This window comes from Pleurodeles waltl, chromosome 8 (assembly GCF_031143425.1).
Source record: "Pleurodeles waltl isolate 20211129_DDA chromosome 8, aPleWal1.hap1.20221129, whole genome shotgun sequence".
NCBI lineage: Eukaryota > Metazoa > Chordata > Amphibia > Caudata > Salamandridae > Pleurodeles > Pleurodeles waltl.
In genome coordinates, this window is record NC_090447.1 from 1,395,838,907 (window position 1) to 1,395,862,628 (window position 23,722).

The following is a 23,722-nucleotide window of genomic DNA, read 5'->3' on the forward strand; positions in this document are numbered from 1 at the left end:
TGCTGCTTGTTTTTAACATTCTGACATTAGATTGCCTTCAGATGTACTCTTTACTTAAGTGACACACCTCCCACTCCAAAATTGCTTTGACTGCCTTCAAACGTTCTTTTTAAAACATTTCAGGCAATTTTGTTTAATATCAATGCCATTGGTACTCGCAAACATTTTGCCATAGGCTGCAAAGTGTGGCCTGTGGTGTGCCCAAGAGCAGCACTGATGCTAGCATGGTGATAGTAGGGCTTTGTGAGGGGGGGGGGGTGGTTAAGGTGGGCGCTATTGCTATCTTGGGAGATTCCAGTGTAAAAAGGAAGTAACTTCACTATTAAGTTTGAATAAAATAGAATTGTACAATGTGAAAGGAGAAAACCTGGGATCAATCCTGGCTTCTCTACTTGACCAAATTGTGGCATCCTAGACAATGGTCTAATTTCACTTTGCCTCCTTTGTGTTCTTCATGACATATTTGAGCACCTTGGAATACATGGGTTCAAGATATGCGCTGTATAAAACCTTCTTGTATGTTTGATTTGATAAACTATAATGCTGTCCATGAATTCCAACCCAGGCCACCTAGAAGGTTCTGTGTGACAACTGACCTCTCTTATTTCACTATTGCCATTGCTGTCCAAGTGGGCAGAGGAATGAAAGTTTCTATGTTCATTTGTTTTAAACTATTTGTTTTAAATGTACAGATATAATGTGATGTACTACAGTGAAACACATCTGCATGTTAATGAAATATACTTTTTTGAATTTTGAAGAGACTTTCTTATGTTTCAATGCTTGTTGTAAAATGTCTTTAAAAATTAATGTGTTCCTAAAGTTAAGTGGTGCAGGACACCTTATTTGCTTTTTCTCTTCTACTTCAGTTAGTTTAAATAAATGTTTACAATTTATGTGATATGTTTATGAATATTGCTCGGTCAAGTAAACAGCAGCCCAGTGCAGTTGTTCTGCTGGGGACCTCATGTGAAGGTCAGGAAGGCTGCATGTGACCCCCAGCTGTTTTGAGTATCACTGATCTGTGTAGATAACATCCCACGTCTACAACTAAATTGACTGTGTAACATAACTCCTATTTGACTGAAATTAGCGTGATAAACTACATGCTGCTATACTGTTTACATTGTGGAAAACACATATCATGCCCTAAAAAATAAACAGTTTACATTTGCAATTAAAATATTGCAGATTCAATAAATTTCTGAAAAGGTGAATACCAAATAGAAAGCATGTTAAGTATGATTTTATTGCAAACTTTTACAGAGTAAATTTCTCGAAGAAAAATATGTGTACATTTGTATTATTCTTTCCTAAAAGTGCATGTATGTATTCAAAATGAATTATCTAATGAGAAATACAGCATACATTGTAATACATTGCACTTGTCTTATCTGTCATCTTTTAACCAAATACTTACTGTATGTCTCGTAAAAGTTGTTAGTAACAGAAAAGTTGTTAGTAACAGTTACAAGATAAAATATCCTCATGTTTATTGTTAAAAAACTTGAAAGAGTGCACTTGAAGATTAACAAAAGCACAGTGTTCTTTTAACAAAGATTTATTTTAATGCAGCATCTGTTAGTTCAACGTAAAATAAGTGTTTGTGGTTAGCACTAACATGGTAGCTCATATCGGCTGACATGGTTTTGTATGTTCCATGATATTTTATAAGGTATCTGTTTTCATTTGGTTATTGTTATTGAAAGCAGGAGACGGCTTGCTCTTTGGTCCCTCGGTTCCGCCTCTCGATGTTTCTTGAAAGAATAGTCTGGGCGACCAGAGGGACATAAGAATCCGCTTGTACTCTTTCCGAAAATTCTGATTTAGCAGACCATAAATTATTGCATTAAGGCAACTGTTAGTGTAAGCCATGAAGTAGCTGACAACAAACAACCACTCCGGAATTTTAGGAGCAATTTCTGAGGGCTTGATTGCCACTGCCAGTCCAATCAGGTTCAGTGGGGCCCAGCAGAAAGCAAAAATGACAAAAACCACAAACATTGTGAGAAAGTTCCTGAAGTCGCTTTGCTTCATTCTGGGCTTTGTCTCCGATTTCACTTTCTTTCGTACTTGAATGACTAGGATCCAGATCCGTAGGTAACAGAAGGACACAACAGAGATAGGAACAATGAAATGGATGACAACTACCACTATGGTGTAAGAGGAGCTGGCCGTCTGAACAAATGTGCATGAATATATCCGGGAATCGTACTCCAAGGAACCAAGAAAGAAATTTGGGACAATAGCCACCACAGTGAAGGTCCAAATTAGGCAGACATAGAGCATTGTGTTCCGAGTACTATATAATTTGTCGTAGACAAAGCTGTGGCAAATATAGCAATATCTGTTGATGGCAATCCCGGTGATGTTGAAGATCGATCCAATAACGCTCAGCCCCATAACAAATCCACTCACTGTGCAATGCATTTTACCCATGGCCCATCCATTGTTGAAGATGGCTATTAGCACCAGCGGGTATGGGTATAAGGCCACAACCAGGTCTGCAAACGCCAGGCTCACCACAAACGCATTACCTAAAGGAGGCAACATAGAACATATCAGAGATTGCTTTTATCAGCACTAAAACGGTAGTGTTCACTTTTGGTGAAACATAGTACAGATACTGGTAAACATTAAACTTTTAAAAATCAATATGAACTTAATGCATTAATAGACACAATAGATCACAGCGCACATCACATCAATCTGGCTGTACCTTTCCACCCACTGTAGGGCATGACTGGCTCATTGATTACATCTGCTCAAAATACATTTTGACTTTAAATAAAGCTTTCAACTGAGACTCCTGCAGTGTCCTCAGTTTGATATAACCATCCAGATTTGCGTTGTTGGTTTATTTATGGCATTATTGTACACATTAGTAGTGTATGCAGCTTTTTTAACAGCACATGTGAAACTATGATGTATGCACATATATGGCAAAGTGGCTCGATTGTCAAAATTTATCAGGAACCCAGTATGCTAGGGATGAGAGTCATGCTGAACTCACTAAATCCTTAGCAGCACGTTTTCCTTTTGATTTCCTCTTTAAGGACATCCACATTATTAACTCTTCATAACACCACAGAAGTAAAAAATAAAGTAAAAATTATCTAGGTCGTGAAAATAAAATGTGAAACAGCTATCCTCTTTGATCTTATGATGTACCCTTTCTATAGGTCTTTCAAATGAACGTGGGAAATAAATACAAACATTATCTACTGCTTTAAATACCACACAATAAATTATAAGTTGTAATAAAATGAAGGCTTCAAGAAGTTAATAATATTTTGTACAATAAGGGGAAAGGTGGAAAATATGGAGTAGGTGACCGAAACAGGCTAGAAAACAAGACATCACAAAGGGCATTATTTAATTACACTGTGATGCTTATTTGCCACAGTTATACTATCTTGTAATAAGGTGGAAAGAAATTGACACTCTTGTCTAGATCACACTCTTCTTTGATATCTGAAGCATTACCTCTCATTTCAGAAAGCACTTGTCCTGTTTTATCATCTGAAAAATCTTGCTTTATATTCTCACTTTCAAGATGTCCATTGTCCAAGTTAACAATCTCTTAGCTCTGAAGGCACCCTGCAAACGTATAGGGAACTTCCAACCTGAAAAAACTCCCAGTATGTGGGTGTTATTCGTTTTTTGTTTTTCAGAAACAAACTCACGCTCTTGGAATATGTTTTTAAAAAACAGAAAAAGTTGATGAATGGCCATTAAAACCAAAGCTGTCTGTCCACTAAACTTTTTGCTGCTTGAAGGGAACTACTTTGACATTGATTCCTTTAAAGGTATAGAGATGACCACTGGGCTGGTTGTCATCTCTAAATCTGAAGGAAGGTGTACCGCCGGGATGGCGGAGGAAATGTCCTCCAAGATTCAGACAGAGTGCATTCTGCCCATCAACCTCTACTTCAGCCTTATTATCTCTTAAAAGACAGTGGGGTAAGTTGGAGAGTGTGTCAGGCTGGTATATAGTCAGAGACTGAGGTGGTATTTGGTTTTGCGGAAGCTCTAAATGAATGTTAAGAGTGACAGATGGAAGCTATGATGGTATTGATGTGAGAGCAAGACTACTTGGTTATTTGGTTTGCTTGTGTGGGGTATCAAAGTGAAGCTGAGGTGAGAGCAAGTGTATGGCAGGGAAGAGAAGCAGGAATGACCTGAGGTTGGGAGTGCAAGGTGAGGAGGGACCATGTTTTGGTATTTCATTGAGAGACGAACATTCTGTCAAATGACAATAGACTGTCATCACTGGCTTGCAATATGACCTTTCATTGGTCATAACTAGAGACAGTAAGGCAGAATTAACTTGTGTTGGGGTGAGATCTCAATAGTGAGATTGTGGCCACACGTGACTAAGTAAAATTGTTACAGGTGTAACCTTTGTAAAGAAAGTAAATACCAAATGTCACTTTACAGGGATGAGGCAGTGTTCTAGGAGCACTATACTCCGTGCAATGACAAAGAAGTAGTCAAGAGACTCAGTGATTGTGAGCAACACAGAAGGTGGGACACAGTCAGTGTGCCACTTGGTGGTGCTTCTTGGGAGAGGGTTGTTGGGGTCCCTGGGATTCACAAGAAATGCTGCAGTGGGTGGCTGAATTAACACATTGCACCAGTTTGCCAGATAATCCCTGTTCTCTTTTTTAAATTGATGTCGGTCCACCTCCAGTGAAAGACAGAGCAAGGGTTTCAAACCACAGCTATGTCTTTCATTAATGAGCTCTCCTTAGTGCAGACACAAACTGCACCTGTGCTGTTGATAGCATGATTTTTCTCCATATAATCCAACTAACTGTGCCAGGCTGCTCTAAGTGGACCGAGTGAAAGGTGAGCCATGTCACAAACCGAGACAGCTTTATTCAGGCCTTTGTCTTATGGAAAAGCGAGGTGAAAAAAACACAGCAGCTTAACCCCTTCCCCTTCAACCCTCGACCCCTCCCCACCCCCCCTGTGACGTCAGCGCGCGAGCGCGCGCTGACAATCACACAACCTCCCCCATCAGCATTTCTCTTTCGATCACGTGGGGGAGGCAAGGAGAGGCTTCAAAGGGAAGGAAATGTATTTCCTTCCCTTTGAAGTCTCTCCCAGGGTTTCAAAAGCCGGATTGCTTGCAATCCGGCTTTTGAAACCCCACTAGACACCAGGGATGTTTTTTTGTTTTGGAAAGTGACAAAAAGGGAGCGACCCCTTGGGCAAGGGTCGCTCCCAGGGGGCATTTTTTTTTTAAGGCCTTTTCTGCCCCCCCTGGGTGCAGATCGGCATAATAGGCCGATCTGCCCCCGGGGGGGCAGAAACCTCTAGACACCAGGGATACTTTTTTTTTTTCTTTTGTGTTTTAGGTGTGGGGAGCGACCCCTTAGGCAAGGGTCGCTCCCATAGGAGGCAAATTATATTTAGGCCATTTCTGCCCCCCTTGGGGGCAGATTGGCCTATTTTTATGAGGCCAATCTGCCCCCAAGGGGGGTAGAAACCACTAGACACCAGGGAGTTTTTTTTTTTTTTTTTCACGTAAGGGGAGCGACCCCTTAGGCAAGGGTCGTTCCCCTGGGGGGCAAATTTATTTTAGGCCATTTCTGCCCCCCATGGGGGCAGATCAGCCTATTGTAATTAGGCCGATCTGCCCCCAAGGGGGGCAGAAGCCACTAGGCACCGGGGATTTTTTGTTGTTGTTGTGGTTTTACAGATGGGGAGCGTTCCCTTAGGCAAGGGTCGCTCCCCTGGAGGGGCAAATTGTATTTAGGCCATTTCTGCCCGCTTTGGGGGCAGATCGGCCAATTATAGGTCAATCTGCCCCAAGGGGGGCAGAAACCACTAGGCACCAGGGATCTTTTTTTTGCGCTGTCACGCAAGGGGAGCGACCTTGTAGGCAAGGGTCGCTCCCCGGGGGGGTTTGGGCGGGCAAATTTATTTTAGGCCATTTCTGCCCCTCCTGGGGGCAGAAACCTCTAGGCGCCAGGGCAATTTTTTTTTGTTGTGTTTTTTTTTTTGTTTGTTTGTTTTTTTAGAGATGGGGAGCGACCCATTCGGCAAGGGTCGCTCCCCTGGAGGGGCAAATTGTATTTAGACCATTTCTGCCCGCGTTGGGAGCAGATCGGCCGATTATAGGTCAATCTGCCCCCAAGGGGGGCAGAAACCACTAGGCACCAGGGATCTTTTTTTTGCGCTGTCACGCAAGGGGCGCGACCTTGTAGGCAAGGGTCGCTCCCCGGGGTGTGTGGGGGGTCAAATTTATTTTAGGCCATTTCTGCCCCCCCTGGGGGCGGATCGGCCTATTGTTATTAGGCCGATCTGCCCCCGGGGGGGGGCAGAAACCTCTAGGCGCCAGGACAAATTTTTTTTTTGTGGTTTTTTTTTTAGATGGGGAGCGACTCATTAGGCAAGGGTCGCTCCCCTGGGGGGCAAATTGTATTTAGACCATTTCAGCCCCCCTTGGGGGCAGATTGGCCGATTTTAGGTCAACCTGCCACCAAGGGGGGCAGAAACCACTAGGCACCGGGGATTTTTTTTTTGATGCCAATGTCACGCAGGAGGAGCGACCCCGTAGGCAAGGGTCGCTCCCGGGGGGGGTTGGAGGGGTGGGGGACAAATTTATTTTAGGCCATTGAGCTAGAGGCCAAAATCCACAGGTAGGCACTGTTTTCTATGAAAAAATGTGATGTGTCCACGTTGTGTTTTGGGCCATTTCCTGTCGCGGGCGCTAAGCCTACCCACACAAGTGCAGTATCATTTTATCGGGAGACTTGGGGGAACGCTGGTTGGAAGGAAATTTGTGGCTCCTCTCAGATTCCAGAACTTTCTGTCACCAAAATGTGAGGAAAACATGTTTTTTTAGCCAAATTTTGAGGTTTGCAAAGGATTCTGGGTAACAGAACCTGGTCAGAGCCCCACAAGTCACCCCATCTTGGATTCCCTTGGGTTTCTAGTTTTCTAAAATGCACTGGTTTGCTAGGTTTCCCCAGGTGCCGGCTGAGCTAGAGGCCAAAATCCACAGGTAGGCACTGTTTTCTATGAAAAAATGTGATGTGTCCACGTTGTGTTTTGGCCCATTTCCTGTCGCGGGCGCTAAGCCTACCCACACAAGTGAGGTATCATTTTTATCGGGAGACTTGGGGGAACGCTGTGTGGAAGGAAATGTGTGGCTCCTCTCTGATTCCAGAACTTTCTGTCACCAAAATGTGAGGAAAACGTGTTTTTTTAGCCAAATTTTGAGGTTTGCAAAGGATTCTGGGTAACAGAACCTGGTCAGAGCCCCACAAGTCACCCCATCTTGGATTCCCCTAGGTCTTTAGTTTTCAAAAATGCACAGGTTTGGTAGGTTTCCCTAGGTGCCGGCTGAGCTAGAGGCCAAAATCTACAGGTAGGCACTTTGCAAAAAACACCTCTGTTTTCTTACAAAAAATGTGATGTGTCCACGTTGCGTTTTGGGGCATTTCCTGTCGCGGGCGCTAGGCCTACCCACACAAGTGAGGTATCATTTTTATTGGGAGACTTGGGGGAACGCTGGGTGGAAGGAAATTTGTGGCTCCTCTCTGATTCCAGAACTTTCTGTTACCAAAATGTGAGGAAAATTTGTTTTTTTAGCCAAATTTTGAGGTTTGCAAAGGATTCTGGGTAACAGAACCTGGTCAGAGCCCCACAAGTCACCCCGTCTTGGATTCCCCTAGGTCTCTAGTTTTCAAAAATGCACAGGTTTGGTAGGTTTCCCTAGGTGCCGGCTGAGCTAGAGGCCAAAATCTACAGGTAGGCACTTTGCAAAAAACACCTCTGTTTTCTTTAAAAAAATGTGATGTGTCCACGTTGCGTTTTGGGGCATTTCCTGTCGCGGGCGCTAGGCCTACCCACACAAGTGAGGTATCATTTTTATTGGGAGACTTGGGGGAACGCTGGGTGGAAGGAAATTTGTGGCTCCTCTCTGATTCCAGAACTTTCTGTTACCAAAATGTGAGGAAAATGTGGTTTTTTAGCCAAATTTTGAGGTTTGCAAAGGATTCTGGGTAACAGAACCTGGTCAGAGCCCCACAAGTCACCCCGTCTTGGATTCCCCTAGGTCTCTAGTTTTAAAAAATGCACAGGTTTGGTAGGTTTCCCTAGGTGCCGGCTGAGCTAGAGGCCAAAATCTACAGGTAGGCACTTTGCAAAAAACACCTCTGTTTTCTTTAAAAAAATGTGATGTGTCCACGTTGCGTTTTGGGGCATTTCCTGTCGCGGGCGCTAGGCCTACCCACACAAGTGAGGTATCATTTTTATTGGGAGACTTGGGGGAACGCTGGGTGGAAGGAAATTTGTGGCTCCTCTCTGATTCCAGAACTTTCTGTTACCAAAATGTGAGGAAAATGTGTTTTTTTAGCCAAATTTTGAGGTTTGCAAAGGATTCTGGGTAACAGAACCTGGTCAGAGCCCCACAAGTCACCCCGTCTTGGATTCCCCTAGGTCTCTAGTTTTCAAAAATGCACAGGTTTGGTAGGTTTCCCTAGGTGCCGGCTGAGCTAGAGGCCAAAATCTACAGGTAGGCACTTTGCAAAAAACACCTCTGTTTTCTTTAAAAAATGTGATGTGTCCACGTTGCGTTTTGGGGCGTTTCCTGTCGCGGGCGCTAGGCCTACCCACACAAGTGAGGTATCATTTTTATCGGGAGACGTGGGGGAACATAGATTAGCAAAACAAGTGTTATTGCCTCTTGTCTTTCTCTACATTTTTTCCTTCCAAATATAAGAGAGTGTGTAAAAAAGACATCTATTTGAGAAATGCCCTGTAAATCACATGCTAGTATGGTCACCCCGGAATTCAGAGATGTGCAAATAACCACTGCTCCTCAACACCTTATCTTGTGCCCTTTTTGGAAATACAAAGGTTTTCTTGATAGCTATTTTTCACTCTTTATATTTCAGCAAATGAATTGCTGTATACCCAGAATAGAATGAAAAAGCACAGCAGGGTGCAGCTCATTTATTGGCTCTGAGTACCTAGGGTTCTTGATGAACCTACAAGCCCTATATATCCCCGCAACCAGAAGAGTCCAGCAGACATAACGGTATATTGCTTTCAAACATCTGACATTGCAGGAAAAAGTTACAGAGTAAAACGTAGAGAAAAATTGCAGATTTTTTCACCTCAATTTCAATATTTTGTTTTTTCAGTTGTTATTTTCTGTAGGAAACCCTTGTAGGATGTACACAAATTACCCCTTGCTGAATTCAGAATTTTATCTACTTTTCAGAAATGTTGCGGTTTCTGGGATACAGCATTGGTTTCATGCCCATTTCAGTCACTGACTGGAAGGAGGCTGAAAGCACAAAAAATCGTAAAAATGGGGTATGTCCCAGTAAAATGCCAAAATTGTGTTGAAAAATTGGGTTTTCTGATTCAAGTCTGCCTGTTCCTGAAAGCTAGGAACTGGTGATTTTAGCCCCGCAAACCCTTTGTTGATGCCATTTTCAGGGAAAAAAAACACAAGCCTTCTTCTTCAGACCCTTTTTCCCATTTTTTTGAAAAAAACGAAATTTTCACTGTATTTTGGCAAATTTCTTGGCCTCCTTCTGGGGAACCCACAAAGTCTGGGTACGTCTAGAATCCCTAGGATGTTGGAAAAAAAGGACACAAATTTGGCGTGGGTAGCTTATGTGAACAAAAAGTTATGAGGTCCTAAGCGCAAACTGCCCCAAATAGCCAAAAAAAGGCTTGGCACCTGAGGGGGTAAAGGCCTGGCAGCGAAGGGGTTAAAGAGAGGGCATGAAAAGGAAGGTGATCAGGTTAGGATTAAACATTTGGATATATCTGAATAACATATTCATTACCTCATGTACGTTCCAAGAGATAGCACCTAGTCCATTTTTGGAAATTATTTAGGTTGATCACAGTAATGAGGACAGTGTGATCTACTGAAGCCACCATTCTACTGATTGCAAATGCAACCATTAGCAATGAATATACTAATAATATTATTTTATTAGAGACAAGTCTTTCGGAGGAGGCAAATTACATCACCGGTCATTCACACCCCGACTCAGTATGCGGTATCCCACTCCCTTTTATTTTCAACCCAGAACCCTTAAGTAACTAAATTCTCACTGCCTAACGTCACTGCCTCAATGTAGACTTTACAAAAGGTGAATTATTAAGAGTAGTATAGGTAGGTCTACTAACAACTTTGGTGATGGTAATCTCATCTCGCCCTGTACCTACCACTGCTCCCACCGAGTTCCTGTGAGATTTAGGGATGATTGTGGAATATGAAGGGAATTCATAAGGTTGGTATTGTCCAGGAGAGTAGCTGCTAGTGGTGCAAGTGGTGCAGTGGCGCAAGGCCAAGAGGGTTAGGGGCTCGGCATGCCCCGCAATGTTTGCATGCTACCTATATGGTCCTCGCAACTGATTTGTTTTTCATGTGCGTGTCTGGGGCCTGAGAGCTCAGTGTCTATTCCTGGTTGGGCAGAGGGGAGCATAGAGAACTGGAGTGACATGGATTCACAGGGATGCAGTGAAGCTTCTCAGTTCACATGTACACTTTAAATCTTTCAGTCTATCTCAGTCTCTCAACTCTTCTATTTATCTAAACTATAAATTTCTCTCTGCAGCTATCATTCTACCTATCTCTATCTGTGTATACCTACTTATCTACACTAGACTTATCTATCTAAACCTATTTGCATCTCTCCATTCCTATCAGTGGGCCAGATGTACAAAGGTTTTTTGAGGTTAGCTTCATTTGCAGAATCGGGCTGCTTGCAACCACAAAAAATGCAGTTTAATGTGCAAAAGGCAAACTGCAATTTGGTAACTTGTCACAGAATCAAAATGTGCTCCTGTTTTTCAGTATCTGGAAAGGGCATGTTTAGAGCGTCTCTTCCAAATATTGATTTGCCATAGTATGTATTAATGTCTTGTAACCGCTCACAAAACATTAATACTTTACCATCAATTTAAAAGTGGTAGTTACCCATTCACAACTTCTCCTTTGTGAATGTAAAAAAATATACTTCTAAGAGCAGGCCAATTCAACAATCTCTTAAAAATCTTTTAAAAAATTAAATGGTTTATTCTCTTTTAAATGCACATTGTTTAAGAAAAAAATATGTCTTTATTAAAAAGCAATTGCAGACATGGTGGTCTGCTGACCCCAGCAGGCCACCAACCCTGTGATGGCTGTCACTCCTAATAAGTTGCAATATGTGGCTTACCTCTTTAATATTCATGAGACAGGTTGATTTGTTAGCCAATAGGAATCGCTAATGTGAAAAAAACAGTTACATACATTAATAATAGCAAATTGTAATAGCGATTCAGAGATTCAGAAATAATCACATTTAGGAAATTGCTATTCATAATGTTGATTCAGCTGTTCTATCTATCTATCTATCTATCTATCTATCTATCTATCTATCTATCTATCTATCTATCAGTCTCAGAACCTCTTGCTCCCTCTCTCTCTCTCTCTCTCTCTTTTTATCTCTCTCTCTGTCCCTCTTTTGCACTTATGCCCCCCGTTTCTCCATTCCTTTCCTTTCTTGGTGCCTCTGTTCTTCTCTGTGTACCCACCTCTCTCTACGTCTTTTATCTTTCTTGAGATAATGGGTAAATGGAGAGATACTGGGTAGTGAACACATAATAAAGAGGAACCAAGATATAGCGAATTTGGAAAGGAGTAGGATGGAGAGACACAAGGGAGATTGGGAAAAATATAAAGAAACAGGACAGAAGAGAAGAATAAAGAGCAGAAGGCAGGGATACACTGGAGAGCGGTGAGCGAATCAAAGGGGTGAAGAGAGGCACAGAAGACAAAGTGATTTAGTAGAACGTAAAGGGGAGTATGACGAGATACAGAGGAAAGCAGATGAAAATATGAGATGTATAAGGAGAAAGGAAAAGATAAGGTGCAAGGAGGATGAATGGTAAAGTAATTATAAACAGGTGAAGCCAGAAGAAAGGAGAATGGGGATATATACGAAAGGGTGTCCAGATGCAGGTAGACTGATAAAAGAGAACACAATCTTGCAGAGATGAGAGGAGAGAGAAAGGTGGAAGGTAACTAGATGTGGATGTATCCAAAGATGCAGGAAAGAATGGAAGAATGTGGATGATAGTGAACGCAAGGGAAGACAAGCATTGGTAAATGCATTAGGTTTTGCCTAAGAGAATAATAATAAGTTAAGAGGTAGGGAGGTGAGGGGAGGGGGCAGGGAAAATAATTGTTTTCAGCAAATCATATTTAAGCAAAGTCCTGTGGGAACAGGTCCTGAAGATTTAAAAGAAAATGCCTGCATGTTCTGGAATGCATGCAGCCTTCACCTTAGTGACCCTTTACCAATTAGTTGGCAAGTGATGGGGGTATGGAAGGGAGGACTGTCAGTGTGAGTGGGAAGTAAGTAGGTAGGGTAGTAACAGATAAGTCTGCTTTCCATTTTGCTGAAGCATTGACAGCTAGCTAGTTGTTGTTCACATGGCCGGGAGTTATGATGAAGCCAGTTCGCTGTTGTGGTCATCTGGTTCTGAGCTCGAGCACTTGAGTCACCTTATCAGCTGATGTTGATTAATGACGCAACCTCACTACAAATACTCTTCAGAATACTGGAGGGAGGTATACCCCCAGTGTATCCGGTAAAGAACAATAAACACAATATTGTTGCTCGGTTTAACCTTGTCAGGCGTTCGCATTACATTAACATCCCAGATTATTTTAAAGTACGCATCATTTTTAAAACGCTTTGACAATGACGCAGGAATGCGCGCCCTGTGTTATTGTAGTGAAACTGAAAGTATGACGTGTGCGAATGTAGTTCTGTTTTCCGATATGTTCGCTGTACAGATTTATAGACGTGGGCAGGGACAGATTCTCATCATGCAGAGGAGGACAGGATTTTGGGGGACTTCCTAATTGGATCAAAGACTTTCAGGCTGGGTCATTCCAAAGAGCAGTGCCGCGCAAGGGATCCGTCTCACTCCACTTCAAGGTGCTGCATTTTAGTGAAGTGTTGCACTTCCAGTGACTGGGTTTCTGTTGCCTATTTCATGAGCATGTTTTGTATACCGGACACAACAATTTTTTTAGTGTTACGGCGACTGGCATGCATATTCATAAACCAACACGGAGTAAACCGGTGACTTAATTTTAAGTAAATGGGATAAAACGCCAACGGCTCTAGTTTTGGCAAGATAATTGTGGTTACCTGCCTGGTATACTATACAGAAAAGGCGGCAGCCAAAAATCTTACTTTGTTCAGATTAAGGATCTCGCCTTAGTTCTGGTCTAAAGAACCGTAAATTTACAACCAAAACTTCCCTTCCCCATGACGTTTTCATGCTGGCACGTGCAAAGAGCAAAACTTAGAAAACGGTTATAGAATTAAGTTACATTAATTGCTGTTACTAAACGCAGCATCTCAGTAGACATCAAAAAGAAGAATTAGGGGCATTGTAATGTGTATTATACGTTGATTATAAAGCTAATTTCATGATGTAAAACATATATTGAAGTACCAATTTGTTGAGGATTAGGCAAGAGGAGTGCCCACCTCGACAAGGGTGATAATAAAACACACTTCTTTCTATGTACAGTCACAATAAAAAAAAAACTAACCACTGCCGAAATGCATCACAATAACTGACAATGACATGGGAGACGTACAGCATGCTGTTGGAAGGGAAATCTCCAAGTTGCCAAGTAACCACAATCATTGCATTATCTGAAGTCTTGCCCCTAGATTTCTAACGAAGGACAGAAGTGAGTAGAACACATTTATTTTGTTTGTTTTGTGCAGGTTTCAGAACCTGGTACCCTTGTTTTCTCAAAATTAAGTTTAACAAATTTCACAAATCGAGCAAAAAGCCTCTGCATCCCTACCTGAAATGTCAATTATCGTGTGGTGGTTGTTTTTTATGTTTTGAAAAAAACACAAGCTACACTGGACTGTGACCCATTTTGTCTAGGGTGAAACTGAAACCTGCACGCTACCTACATGAACCGTCTGTGAACTCAGTCTCATTTCTGGCGCCTGTGGCAAAATTTGCAATGAATGTCATTTGTCTGTAATTTTTTTTTTTTGGGTCACATAACGACCAATCCCAGGGCTGAACATATTCTGCGTATTGTCTGTGAGTGAGCAGCAGTGCTTTTGTATAAATTGACAACGGTTGGAGCATTAGGGACACCCAAGCCAGTCCCGAAGTGGTCATTAGCTGTGGTGTCCAACGTACCCAACATGGAAGTACGGTTAAATCAAGCACGACAAAGCCAATATGTTTGACCTGTTGGTGTTTTCAATGTCTTTTTAAAGGTGTTGCACAGCAGCCCAAGCTCAATAGCAAATCAATTAAAGAAGTTCCAAAACCAAAGTAGAAGAACACAGTACTTGGTCCTCAGGACACTGATTAGAGGAAACACACAAGGAACAATCATTGGTTAATGCAGGAAATAGTGCTACAGCCAACAGAAACACAGGAAAAGTAAGTGGCAGGCACAAGAACCAATGAAAAGCAAGGAAAACAAGTTAGGCGGGAAGTAAGTCCCCTTTTAAAATGTATTTAATGCAATAGATTTCACAAGCACAGCTCAAGCAAAACCTAAAAACAGGAAGAAAAATTACCCTAGTGATGCAGATAAAACAAAACGAGATAAGGGCGTGGTCTGGCCGCGATCCATGATGGCCGCCTAAGAGCCGAGCTCCGCACAGTGGCGGGCCACGCAGCAGTGGCGCCGGCGCTGGGGGCGCTCCACGGGACCCCCGTACGCAGCGGGGGCCGACATAGGAGTTGGAGACGGTGAATGACCGACGTCCGTGACACGGTGGGAGCGCCCTCCCCGGAGGCGCCGGACGGAGCGAGGGGAGCAGGCCTGAGGCCTACGGCAGGCCTCTGAGCCGCGGCCTCGAGTGAGGAATCACCCCGACACGGAGAGACACGGAGAGACACGTCCCTCGCTGAAGCCTGAAGTGGGAGAGAGCACGCCCTTCGTCCCTACCCGCGCCTCGACAGCGGCTCATCTGCGGCTCCCGGAGCCGGCAACAGGCCGGGACGCCGCCTGACCCCTCCCTCCCTCCTGATCGATAGCTGCCGAAGGGGGAGAACGGAGCCGACCAACATCACGGCCCGGAACAACAACAGGAGGTGGCCCGATGCTGACGACGCGCCTCCCAGTGCCTCTCCACCCTTCCCCTTTCTGCCGGGGGTGACGGGATCGGCGACAAGAAGCCTCACCACCAGCGGAGCGCAACGGACGGCTACCCCCACCCCCCCAGCCTTACCTGCTCCAGAGAAGACCCCCTGAGAAATGACAGAGGCCCCGAAGAGGATGGAGAGGTGAGAGCCGAGCCGTTGAGCCAGAGAGGATGAGAGACGTACGGAGATGAGGGTGGTGGATGAGTGAGAGAGGGGCCAGGAGTGAGGAGAGAGAGAGAGGAATATAACAACGAGCGGAGAGAGGAGGAAGACGACAGGAAGAGGAGAAGGCAAAGAGTAAAGGAGCAAATACTACCTAATAAAAAGAGGGGCAAGCACAAGAGGGGGCAAAGAGTAAGAAAAAAAAAAAAAAAGAGGAGATAAAGAAAAAAAAAGAGAAAGGAAAACGATCAACACAAACATAACAACAAAAGAAGCAATACCACACTAACAGGAAAAGTGAAAAGCCACTGTAGCCTCCAACAAAGCTAGAACTAACGAGGCATGGAGAGCAAGGAGGGCCCGGAATAACATCGGACCTCGGCTCCAAAACAACCCCTCTCTCCACGGAACGGCCCTGCGGGACGCTGAACGCTATAGAGCCAATACCGTGATCCTTCCCCTCGTACATATACACCAACGACAGGCCCAGGAGGCCACTTAGAGAGGTACCCCTCTGAACACTGAACCCCACCCGCCACCCTCTCTCCTCTGCCGCTCACGCTTATCGCCCTCATTGAGACACGGACAGGCACCCCCTTAGATCCCCACCTGCAGGGAGAAACCCGCAATGCCCAGAGGCAAGACGGCGGGTAAAGCACCGTGTAAACCCGCTCGCCAACTACTCTTCTCTGAAGCCCTGCGTCAACAGAAATATCCTGCTCCTGCAGACTCTCCGCCCCCCTCACACGACACCATGTCAGACAATACTCAAGGAGCATCAATGGATCGTATACTGCAGGAGATATCGGCAGTAGGCCGCAAACTGGAAGGTATGGACACTGCCATGTCAGCATTAACAGCGGAAACGAGATCCATGCGCTTGGAAATAGCGGGCTTCCAGTCACAAATCTCCGGACTGGACCATCGAGTAGCGGCCGTGGAAAGTCAAGTGGTCTTACAGACTGACAGAGATCAGGAACTCTTGTACCTTCGCAGCAAGTTAACCGACCTTGAGGACCGAAGCCGCAGAAACAACATCCGCTTCCTTGGATTTCCGGAAGGCATTGAGGGTACAGATATCCTCTCTTACCTGCGAGACACGCTTCCCAAACTAGCCGACATAACATTTGACCCCCCTCTGGAATTTCAAAGAGCGCATAGACTTGGTCTCAAGAGACAAAACGGACAAGATCGCCCTCGTCCAATCATAGCCTGCTTCCTCCGGCACGGACAGGTCCGCCAATTGCTACAGCGAAGGCAAGGCCCACTCCGGCTCGGTCCCCTCGAAATCCGCCTTTCAGCCGACTTCTCCAAAGAAACAGCAGATCAAAGAAGAGCCTTTCTCTCCTTCCGCCCTCGCCTTCGCCATCTGGACGTTAAATTCGGCCTCTTCTAGCCAGCCAGGATGTGGATAACTAAGAACGGAGAGTCGCGAACCTTCTATGAACCAGAGGATCTGAAGTCATTCCTAGAGGGGCTGCATGATCCGACACAACCCATGGAATCAACATCCCAACCCCCCCAAGACACACAGAACCAAACCAGGGGAATCGGAAATCGCTCTGGACACCGACGGAAGACCTACTACAGTCCCCCAAACCAGGGGCAAAGACCTGGAGAGATTAACAAAAAGTTTTGATGACAAGGGCCAAGTCCTACAGGCGGTGGCGATGCACACACAACTGCCGGACAGAGACAAGTCCCGATCCCCTTTGAAACCCTAGGGGCCTACTATCTGAAAACAACATGGACACAGTTTTCCTACAAGCCCTCGATATCTACAACCACAGACTGTCATAGAAACGTTGCAGGAAACATAGGAACTTTGATGAAAAAGCCCTGACAGAGAGACATGATGAGTACTCTACTTTAATGTACACTCATCAGACATGGAACCACGGAGAACCACCCCCCCCCCCAGAAGGCTTTAACCGCCTCGGACTGCTTAGACTGTTCGGACTGTGTGATAGTTTTTGTTGGCTCCCGATTACTTTTGTTCCTCAACGTCCCTCACTTTCATGCCGGGTAACACTTACCATATCCCCTATCACTTCTCCCATCTAGAATCAGGATCCATAACGTCCTCTGGAAAATATGGGAACTGACGCAATACCCTTGCACACAACTGGCTTGCCCTGGCAGGGTTGGGGCAAAACGATTCTGAACTGGGTTTTGAGCTCTAGACCCCGAACTACTAACAAACGCAATAGTGACATAATGATGGGCGTTGGTGCAAAGTAGAACAGACCACAGATGCCGAGTCCCAGAGCATATACATGCCACAACCCCTCAGAATAACCAAGAGGAAGCGACCTCAGTAACAACAACACTTGCCCCTGTCCTTTCCTCGCGCTTCCCCCATCCCCCCCGCACAGGGACGCGGCCAACATGCGACCTCCACTTCTCCCCCCATCCTCTGGTCCCAAACACATTCCACACACCCCCGGACATAATTGGAGGCATCCACGCGGAGGTCTGGGGCACCTCGTGGGCACCGCCCCCCCCCGGCGCGGGGCCCGCTGGCCGGGCGTCGAAGCTCATTCGGCCTAGGTTTTAGACCCGCCGGTCAAAGTTTGTGTGCTTCGGGATTTGTATCCCGATCTCCCCTCTTCACCTTCTTTTTTATTTCTTCTTCCCCCCACTGTCTTCTCTTTATTCTCTTTTCAACTCCTCTTCGTATTCAATGCGCCCGCCACCCTTCCCCCCCCTTCCCTCTCCCCGACATCCTCTTCAGTTCACAGAGTCCACCCCACTCCCCCGAGCTCATACCCCCGGGTGGGCGGACACAGGAAACAAGGATACCCAACCAGATGGGAGCACCGGTAGTTCCCCTCAGGGTGATATCATGGAACGTAAACGGCCTTACCCACTTTATCAAATGGAAGAAAGTCCTATCCTACCTTAATTCTAATCAGGCAGACATCGCCTTATTACAAGAGACACACCTAGACAGTCTTGAATCTGATAGATTACGACGTGACTGGGTGGGAACCGTCTTGTTTAGTTGCACTCCACCCACACCCGATACAGAGAATGTCCCAAGAAAAAGCGGGGTGACAATCCTCTTACGCAAAACCCTCCCTTTCACGGTCATTAAATCGTGGACAGATCCCGAGGGCCGATACATATTTACCAAACTGAAAATCGGGGACTCAACACTGTGTGTGGGATCAGTCTATGCACCAACAGGTTCCAAACGCCTCTTCTTTCTCCAGCTCAATCGACTTCTAACCGAGATAGGGGCATCCCGTTACGTTATAGGAGGAGACTGGAACCTAGCAAGGGACGCAGCATTGGACAGGACGGGGCCTCTAGACACGAGTAACAACGCAGACAGGGCCATCCAGTCTGATATACTCGCGGATAACGGTTTGGTTGACCACTGGAGGCTGACTCACCCAACGGACAGAGAATTTACCTTTCTCTCACCGGTGCACGGTACCCAATCACGGATCGATTACTTTCTCCTATCCCACAATCTTATGGCCCACACCTTGGAGGACGACATACTGGAGAGAGGCCTTTCAGACCACTGCCCAGACCTTATAGCCATCCGCTTAGGCCTGGTATCCCCGGGCCGAAAACCCTGGAGATTAGCGATCCATCGATATCGATCCCCCCAAGGTAAGTTGCATCTACAGGATCATGCGACCACTTTCACCCAAGACAACCTCGGTACGATTGATTCGAGTCGAACTATGTGGGCCGCAGCCAAAGCCTTGATACGGGGACAGCTCATGCGGGATGCGGCAATAGCGAACAAAGACAGAAAAGAGCAACAAGCGGCTCTGGAACTCGACATACGCCGGCTAACCAGACAATATATGGCACACCCCTCCCTTCCAGGCCGCCAAAGTTTAGAGCAAGCACAAATGGCCCTTAATGAGCTATACACCACCCAGGCCGAATTCGCATTACAGAGACTCCAAGGGAGACACTATGAACAGGGTGAGAAGGCGGGACGACTGCTCGCAGCCCAACTCCATCAAAGAGCAGCCGCCCTAGCCATCCCAGCTATTCGCTTTCCCTCCGGGGACATACTGACCCACCCGCAGGCCATTGCAAATGAATTTGCCCAATTCTATAGACACCTTTACACGCCGGAAACCACGACCAACCTAGCGCAAGCTACCACCTTTTTAAAGAAGCTAGACCTCCCCTCCCTAACAGACGAGGGCCGTAGCCTATTAGAAGGGGAAATAAGCAGACAGGAGATAGATAAAGTCATCTCTGACCTCCCGTACCACAAATCACCAGGAGAGGATGGATACCCTGCAGAATTTTATAAATGGGTAGGGGCAGAGGCGATTGATATCCTATGCGAAGCCCTCAATGAAGCCTGCGAAACACAGACATTAGGGGCCATATCCAATAATGCCACAATAGCTGTCATACCGAAGCCTGGGAGAGATCCTTTATTATGCGGCAGCTACCGACCCATCTCTCTACTAAACGGGGACATAAAAATTCTAGCAAGCGTCCTGGCAAACAGACTACGTAAAGTAATCCAGTCCTTAATACACTATACACAGGTGGGGTTTGTACCGGGCCGCACGTCTAGGAACCACCTACAAACCCTATGCCATACCTTATGGGCGACCAGAGACTCCCCGGAGCCGGCGCTGGCCCTGTCCTTAGACGCCGAAAAAGTGTTTGACCGCATAGAATGGCCCTACCTATTTGCAACCTTAGAGAGATTTGGCCTAGGCAACAAATTTATCTCCATGGTATGACTGCTCTATGATCAACCCGCGGCCAGAGTCAACTGCGGAGGCTTCCTCTCAGACCCTTTCCCTATCCGAAGGGGTACACGGCAGGGGTGCCCCCTTTCACCTCTCCTGTTCCTTTTGGCGATGGAGCCCTTGGCAGCAGCCATCCGGTCCTCCCCCTCCATAACCGGCCTACCACTACCCGAAGGCCCCTCCAAGATATACCTCTATGCTGACGATATCCTCTTAACACTCACGGACCTGGAAAGATCCATACCGGCCCTATTAGAGGTAATCGAGGACTTCGCAGCCCTATCGGGATACCGTATTAACTGGGACAAAAGCGAGGCACTTCCGCTATCACGAGTAACCACAAAAGCGGCACTCCTAGGCTACCCATTCCGGTGGACGCCAAAACGTCTTAAATACCTAGGAGTGCTTGTTAACCCTGGACTGGCACACATGGTTGCGGACAACATTGACCCTCTCATCACGCGGATGAAACTGGACTTTGCGAAATGGACCCAGTTAGGCCTTTCCATGTGGGGCAGAGTACAAGCGGTTAGAATGGTGACGGTACCCCGCTTCACCTATATTCTAGGTCTCCTGCCCTTACAAGTGCCCCTCTCCACACTAAGAGGCATTGATGCACTAATTAGATCATTCGTGTGGGGCACAATGCGACCGCGGCTATCACCAGCCAAGCTTTTGGCCTGCCGCATAAACGGGGGAATGGGACTCCCATCAGTGGAACACTACTCTTTAGCTCTCCAAATGTCTCAGTTATCCAATACACTATCGAATATACCAGATCCCCCCTTGTGGATAGCAGTGGAAAAACGACTCCTGACTGCGAATGAAGGACTCAGTGGACCCTACCGTGCAGACCTCCCAGCCACTAACTCAGTGAATCCTATCCTGGCGGCGACCAGGGCATCCTGGCAAAGGGCCCACCGACTGTTTGGGGTCCACCCCCTCATACATGCCCAAGCGCCCCTGTGGCACAACAGTGGCCTACGCATAGGTGGCGAGGTACTCCATTGGCCGCAATGGAAACAGGCAGGCATCCTCACCCTCTCACAGGTCCTGGAGAACAATGTGCTCAAACCCTTCCCCAAGCTACGGGAGGAGTTCGGCCTACACCCGAACCAGGAATGGAGATACATGCAACTCAAGCATTGTCTCTCCCAAGGGAATACACCTCCACAGCGGGGATCCCTGCCCTCACTGATAGTGGCTTACCTGCAGCAATGGGGACAATGCAAGGGAGTAATGTCAGGTCTATATGATCTAATTATTTGACGGCTTTACTCCCAACCGCTAATGGACAAACTACGTCTACGGTGGCAAACCAGGCTGCAGCAGGATCTAGACCCAGATGATTGGGAAGCTACCCTAGAGACACTAGACAGAGGCACCCGGGAAGCACGCTTGAAATTCTGCCTCTTCAAAATCTTACATGAATGGCACTGGTCCCCAGCGAAACTGCATAGGACCGGACTCCTCCCGCATGCGAACTGCTGACGATGTCCAGAAACATCCTGTGACCTGATTCATATCTTAGTAAACTGTACAACAGTACGACCACTCTGGGATGCTGTGAGCTCCACTCTGGCTAAAGTAATGTCACTTCCGTCACCACTCCCTCCTGCCCTTATACTCCTGCAAGATATGACCTCCCTACCAGACCTCCCTAGACCACACAAGAGACTGTTGCACACAGCGTTAGCTACTGCAAAAATTTGCATACTCAGACACTGGCGGTCAGAGACCCCCCCAAGCCCGGAGGAATGGATTACAGCCATGATCCGCACTGCTATGCATGAACGGATCATCTATAACTTACAAGACCAAGCTCAACTATTCCTACAGGAATGGGCTCCCTTCCTTACAAAAGGGCAATAGTGCCCTACCCGGAACCACCACTATTCCCTTCTCCCTTCCCTTTCCCTCCCCTCCCCCACATGCGTCTCTTCCCCCTTCCCCCCCTCGCTCCCTTACCTCCCCCTCCCTCTGTATTTTGTCCCCTCTCCCCCTCCTTATCTCCCCTTCTCTTCCTCTCTTTTCTATTCTTTTCTCCTCTCCCACTCTTCCTTTTCTTTCCTCTTCTTCCCCTTCTCCCTCTCCCTTTTTCTACTGTTTCTTCTTCTTTTCTCCTTTTCCCTCTTTCTTACTTTCTTTCCTCTCTCTCTCTCTCTTTCTCGCTCCACCTCGCCCCTTATCCCCACGTCTCTTTCTAAAATACCCACTAGAGTCCGAACGTCGCCTTCCAGCAACGCTCCAAACAGACCTCCATGGTAGATCCTTTTCCCTATGTCGTCTGCTAGTCACCTGGTCCCAACCGAAACTGACCACAGAGTTGACATGAGCTGCAACACCCATTATCCGTGCAGCAACATCCCTCGCTTCCCAGGGTGGCACTCCCCGGTCCTTTCGTCTGAACAGATACAACCTACCCTTTACCCTCATATCTTTACCCTCTTTAAACCCCCCCACATAGCCTAAAATATGTTGGAAGTGAACTCTACCTCAAGTTTTTATATTACGACTGATACCTTGTTTGTACCTTATGAGTTTTTTCTTCTCCTTCGGTTTCCTAATATCACTGATGTGTAATTACTCCCGATTGACGGGACCTTGATCCCATTGACTCTGTATCATATTGTGTTATTAACAATAAAAGAAAAGTTAAAAAAAACAACAAAAAAAAACGAGATAAGACTTAAATACAGTGTAGAACTGGGACATTGGTGGTCAAAAGTTAGAGGATAGAGGAAGTGTAATGCTAGAGGTTAGAGTTTGGAGAGAGTTGCAAGAGAGAGAGGAAGCAAAAAGAAGGGAGCATGGTAATATAAAGTGAAAGATGTTGTCATATGAGAATGAAGAAAAATGGGTTGCTAAATATACACAGAAGAGGACGGAGAGAAAGACGAGAGGAGAAATGGGAAAGAAGGCTAGGTAGAGCAGGGGCGTACTAATAATGGTGCAGTAGTACTGGGGCCAGAGGGGGCCACTGAATTCAGATAACTACTGCATTCTGCAATGGAAAAAGCATTCATGGGAGACCCTTTTCACTGCTTTCACTGTGGCCCACAGCACCCTTACTGCGCCAGTGACTCTGTCATGGCAAGGTTTGGGATGATGGTAGGAGTCTCACACCCCACTTTCAGAGCAGAAGGTGCCCTGTAAAAGGGATCTATAAATGTTCTCTGGTCTTGCAGGTTGAGTCAGAAAGACCAGGGAGCCATGGCCAGACTGGCTGTACCAAGCATTGGGCATGTGCAAGGAAGGGTGGGGGTTACTTCTGTTAATGGTGTGCAGTTTTGTAGCAGTGCAGCAGTTTTAAGCGCACTGCAGAGTTCCTTGTATATCCAACAGTTTTCATGCAACAATAAAGATGCCAAGATAACACTTATGATTAATGTACCTGCTGGTGAGATATTGTTTGTCTAGTGACAGTTTTCACTCATTAAGGTAGCGTAGAGGGTTAATATGCCTAATGCGAAGAATGTGTACTGTGCAAATCACATAACGGTATTTTATGTGCAGAGCTCAGTGGGTTACTGCTTTTTCCACAGAGATCCTTTTGTTACTGTGCAGTTTATAAATTGTAATCAGAATATAGCACTGTGAGCCATGAACTGCCATTAAACAGCTGCATGTTACATGGTACAGGT

General features: G+C 46.0%; 1 protein-coding gene across 1 annotated transcript in view; it reads right to left on the minus strand.

Annotated features, from left to right (window-relative positions):
• Window positions 1-1,230: 1,230 nt before the first annotated feature.
• Window positions 1,231-23,722, minus strand: part of MTNR1B (melatonin receptor 1B) — a 622,690-nt gene continuing 600,198 nt past the window's right edge. Inside the window, exon 2 of the mRNA XM_069202453.1 lies at window positions 1,231-2,537. Within this exon, the coding sequence (XP_069058554.1) occupies window positions 1,669-2,537 (869 nt within the window). The 3' untranslated portion in view covers window positions 1,231-1,668. The remainder of the gene's footprint in view (window positions 2,538-23,722) is intronic.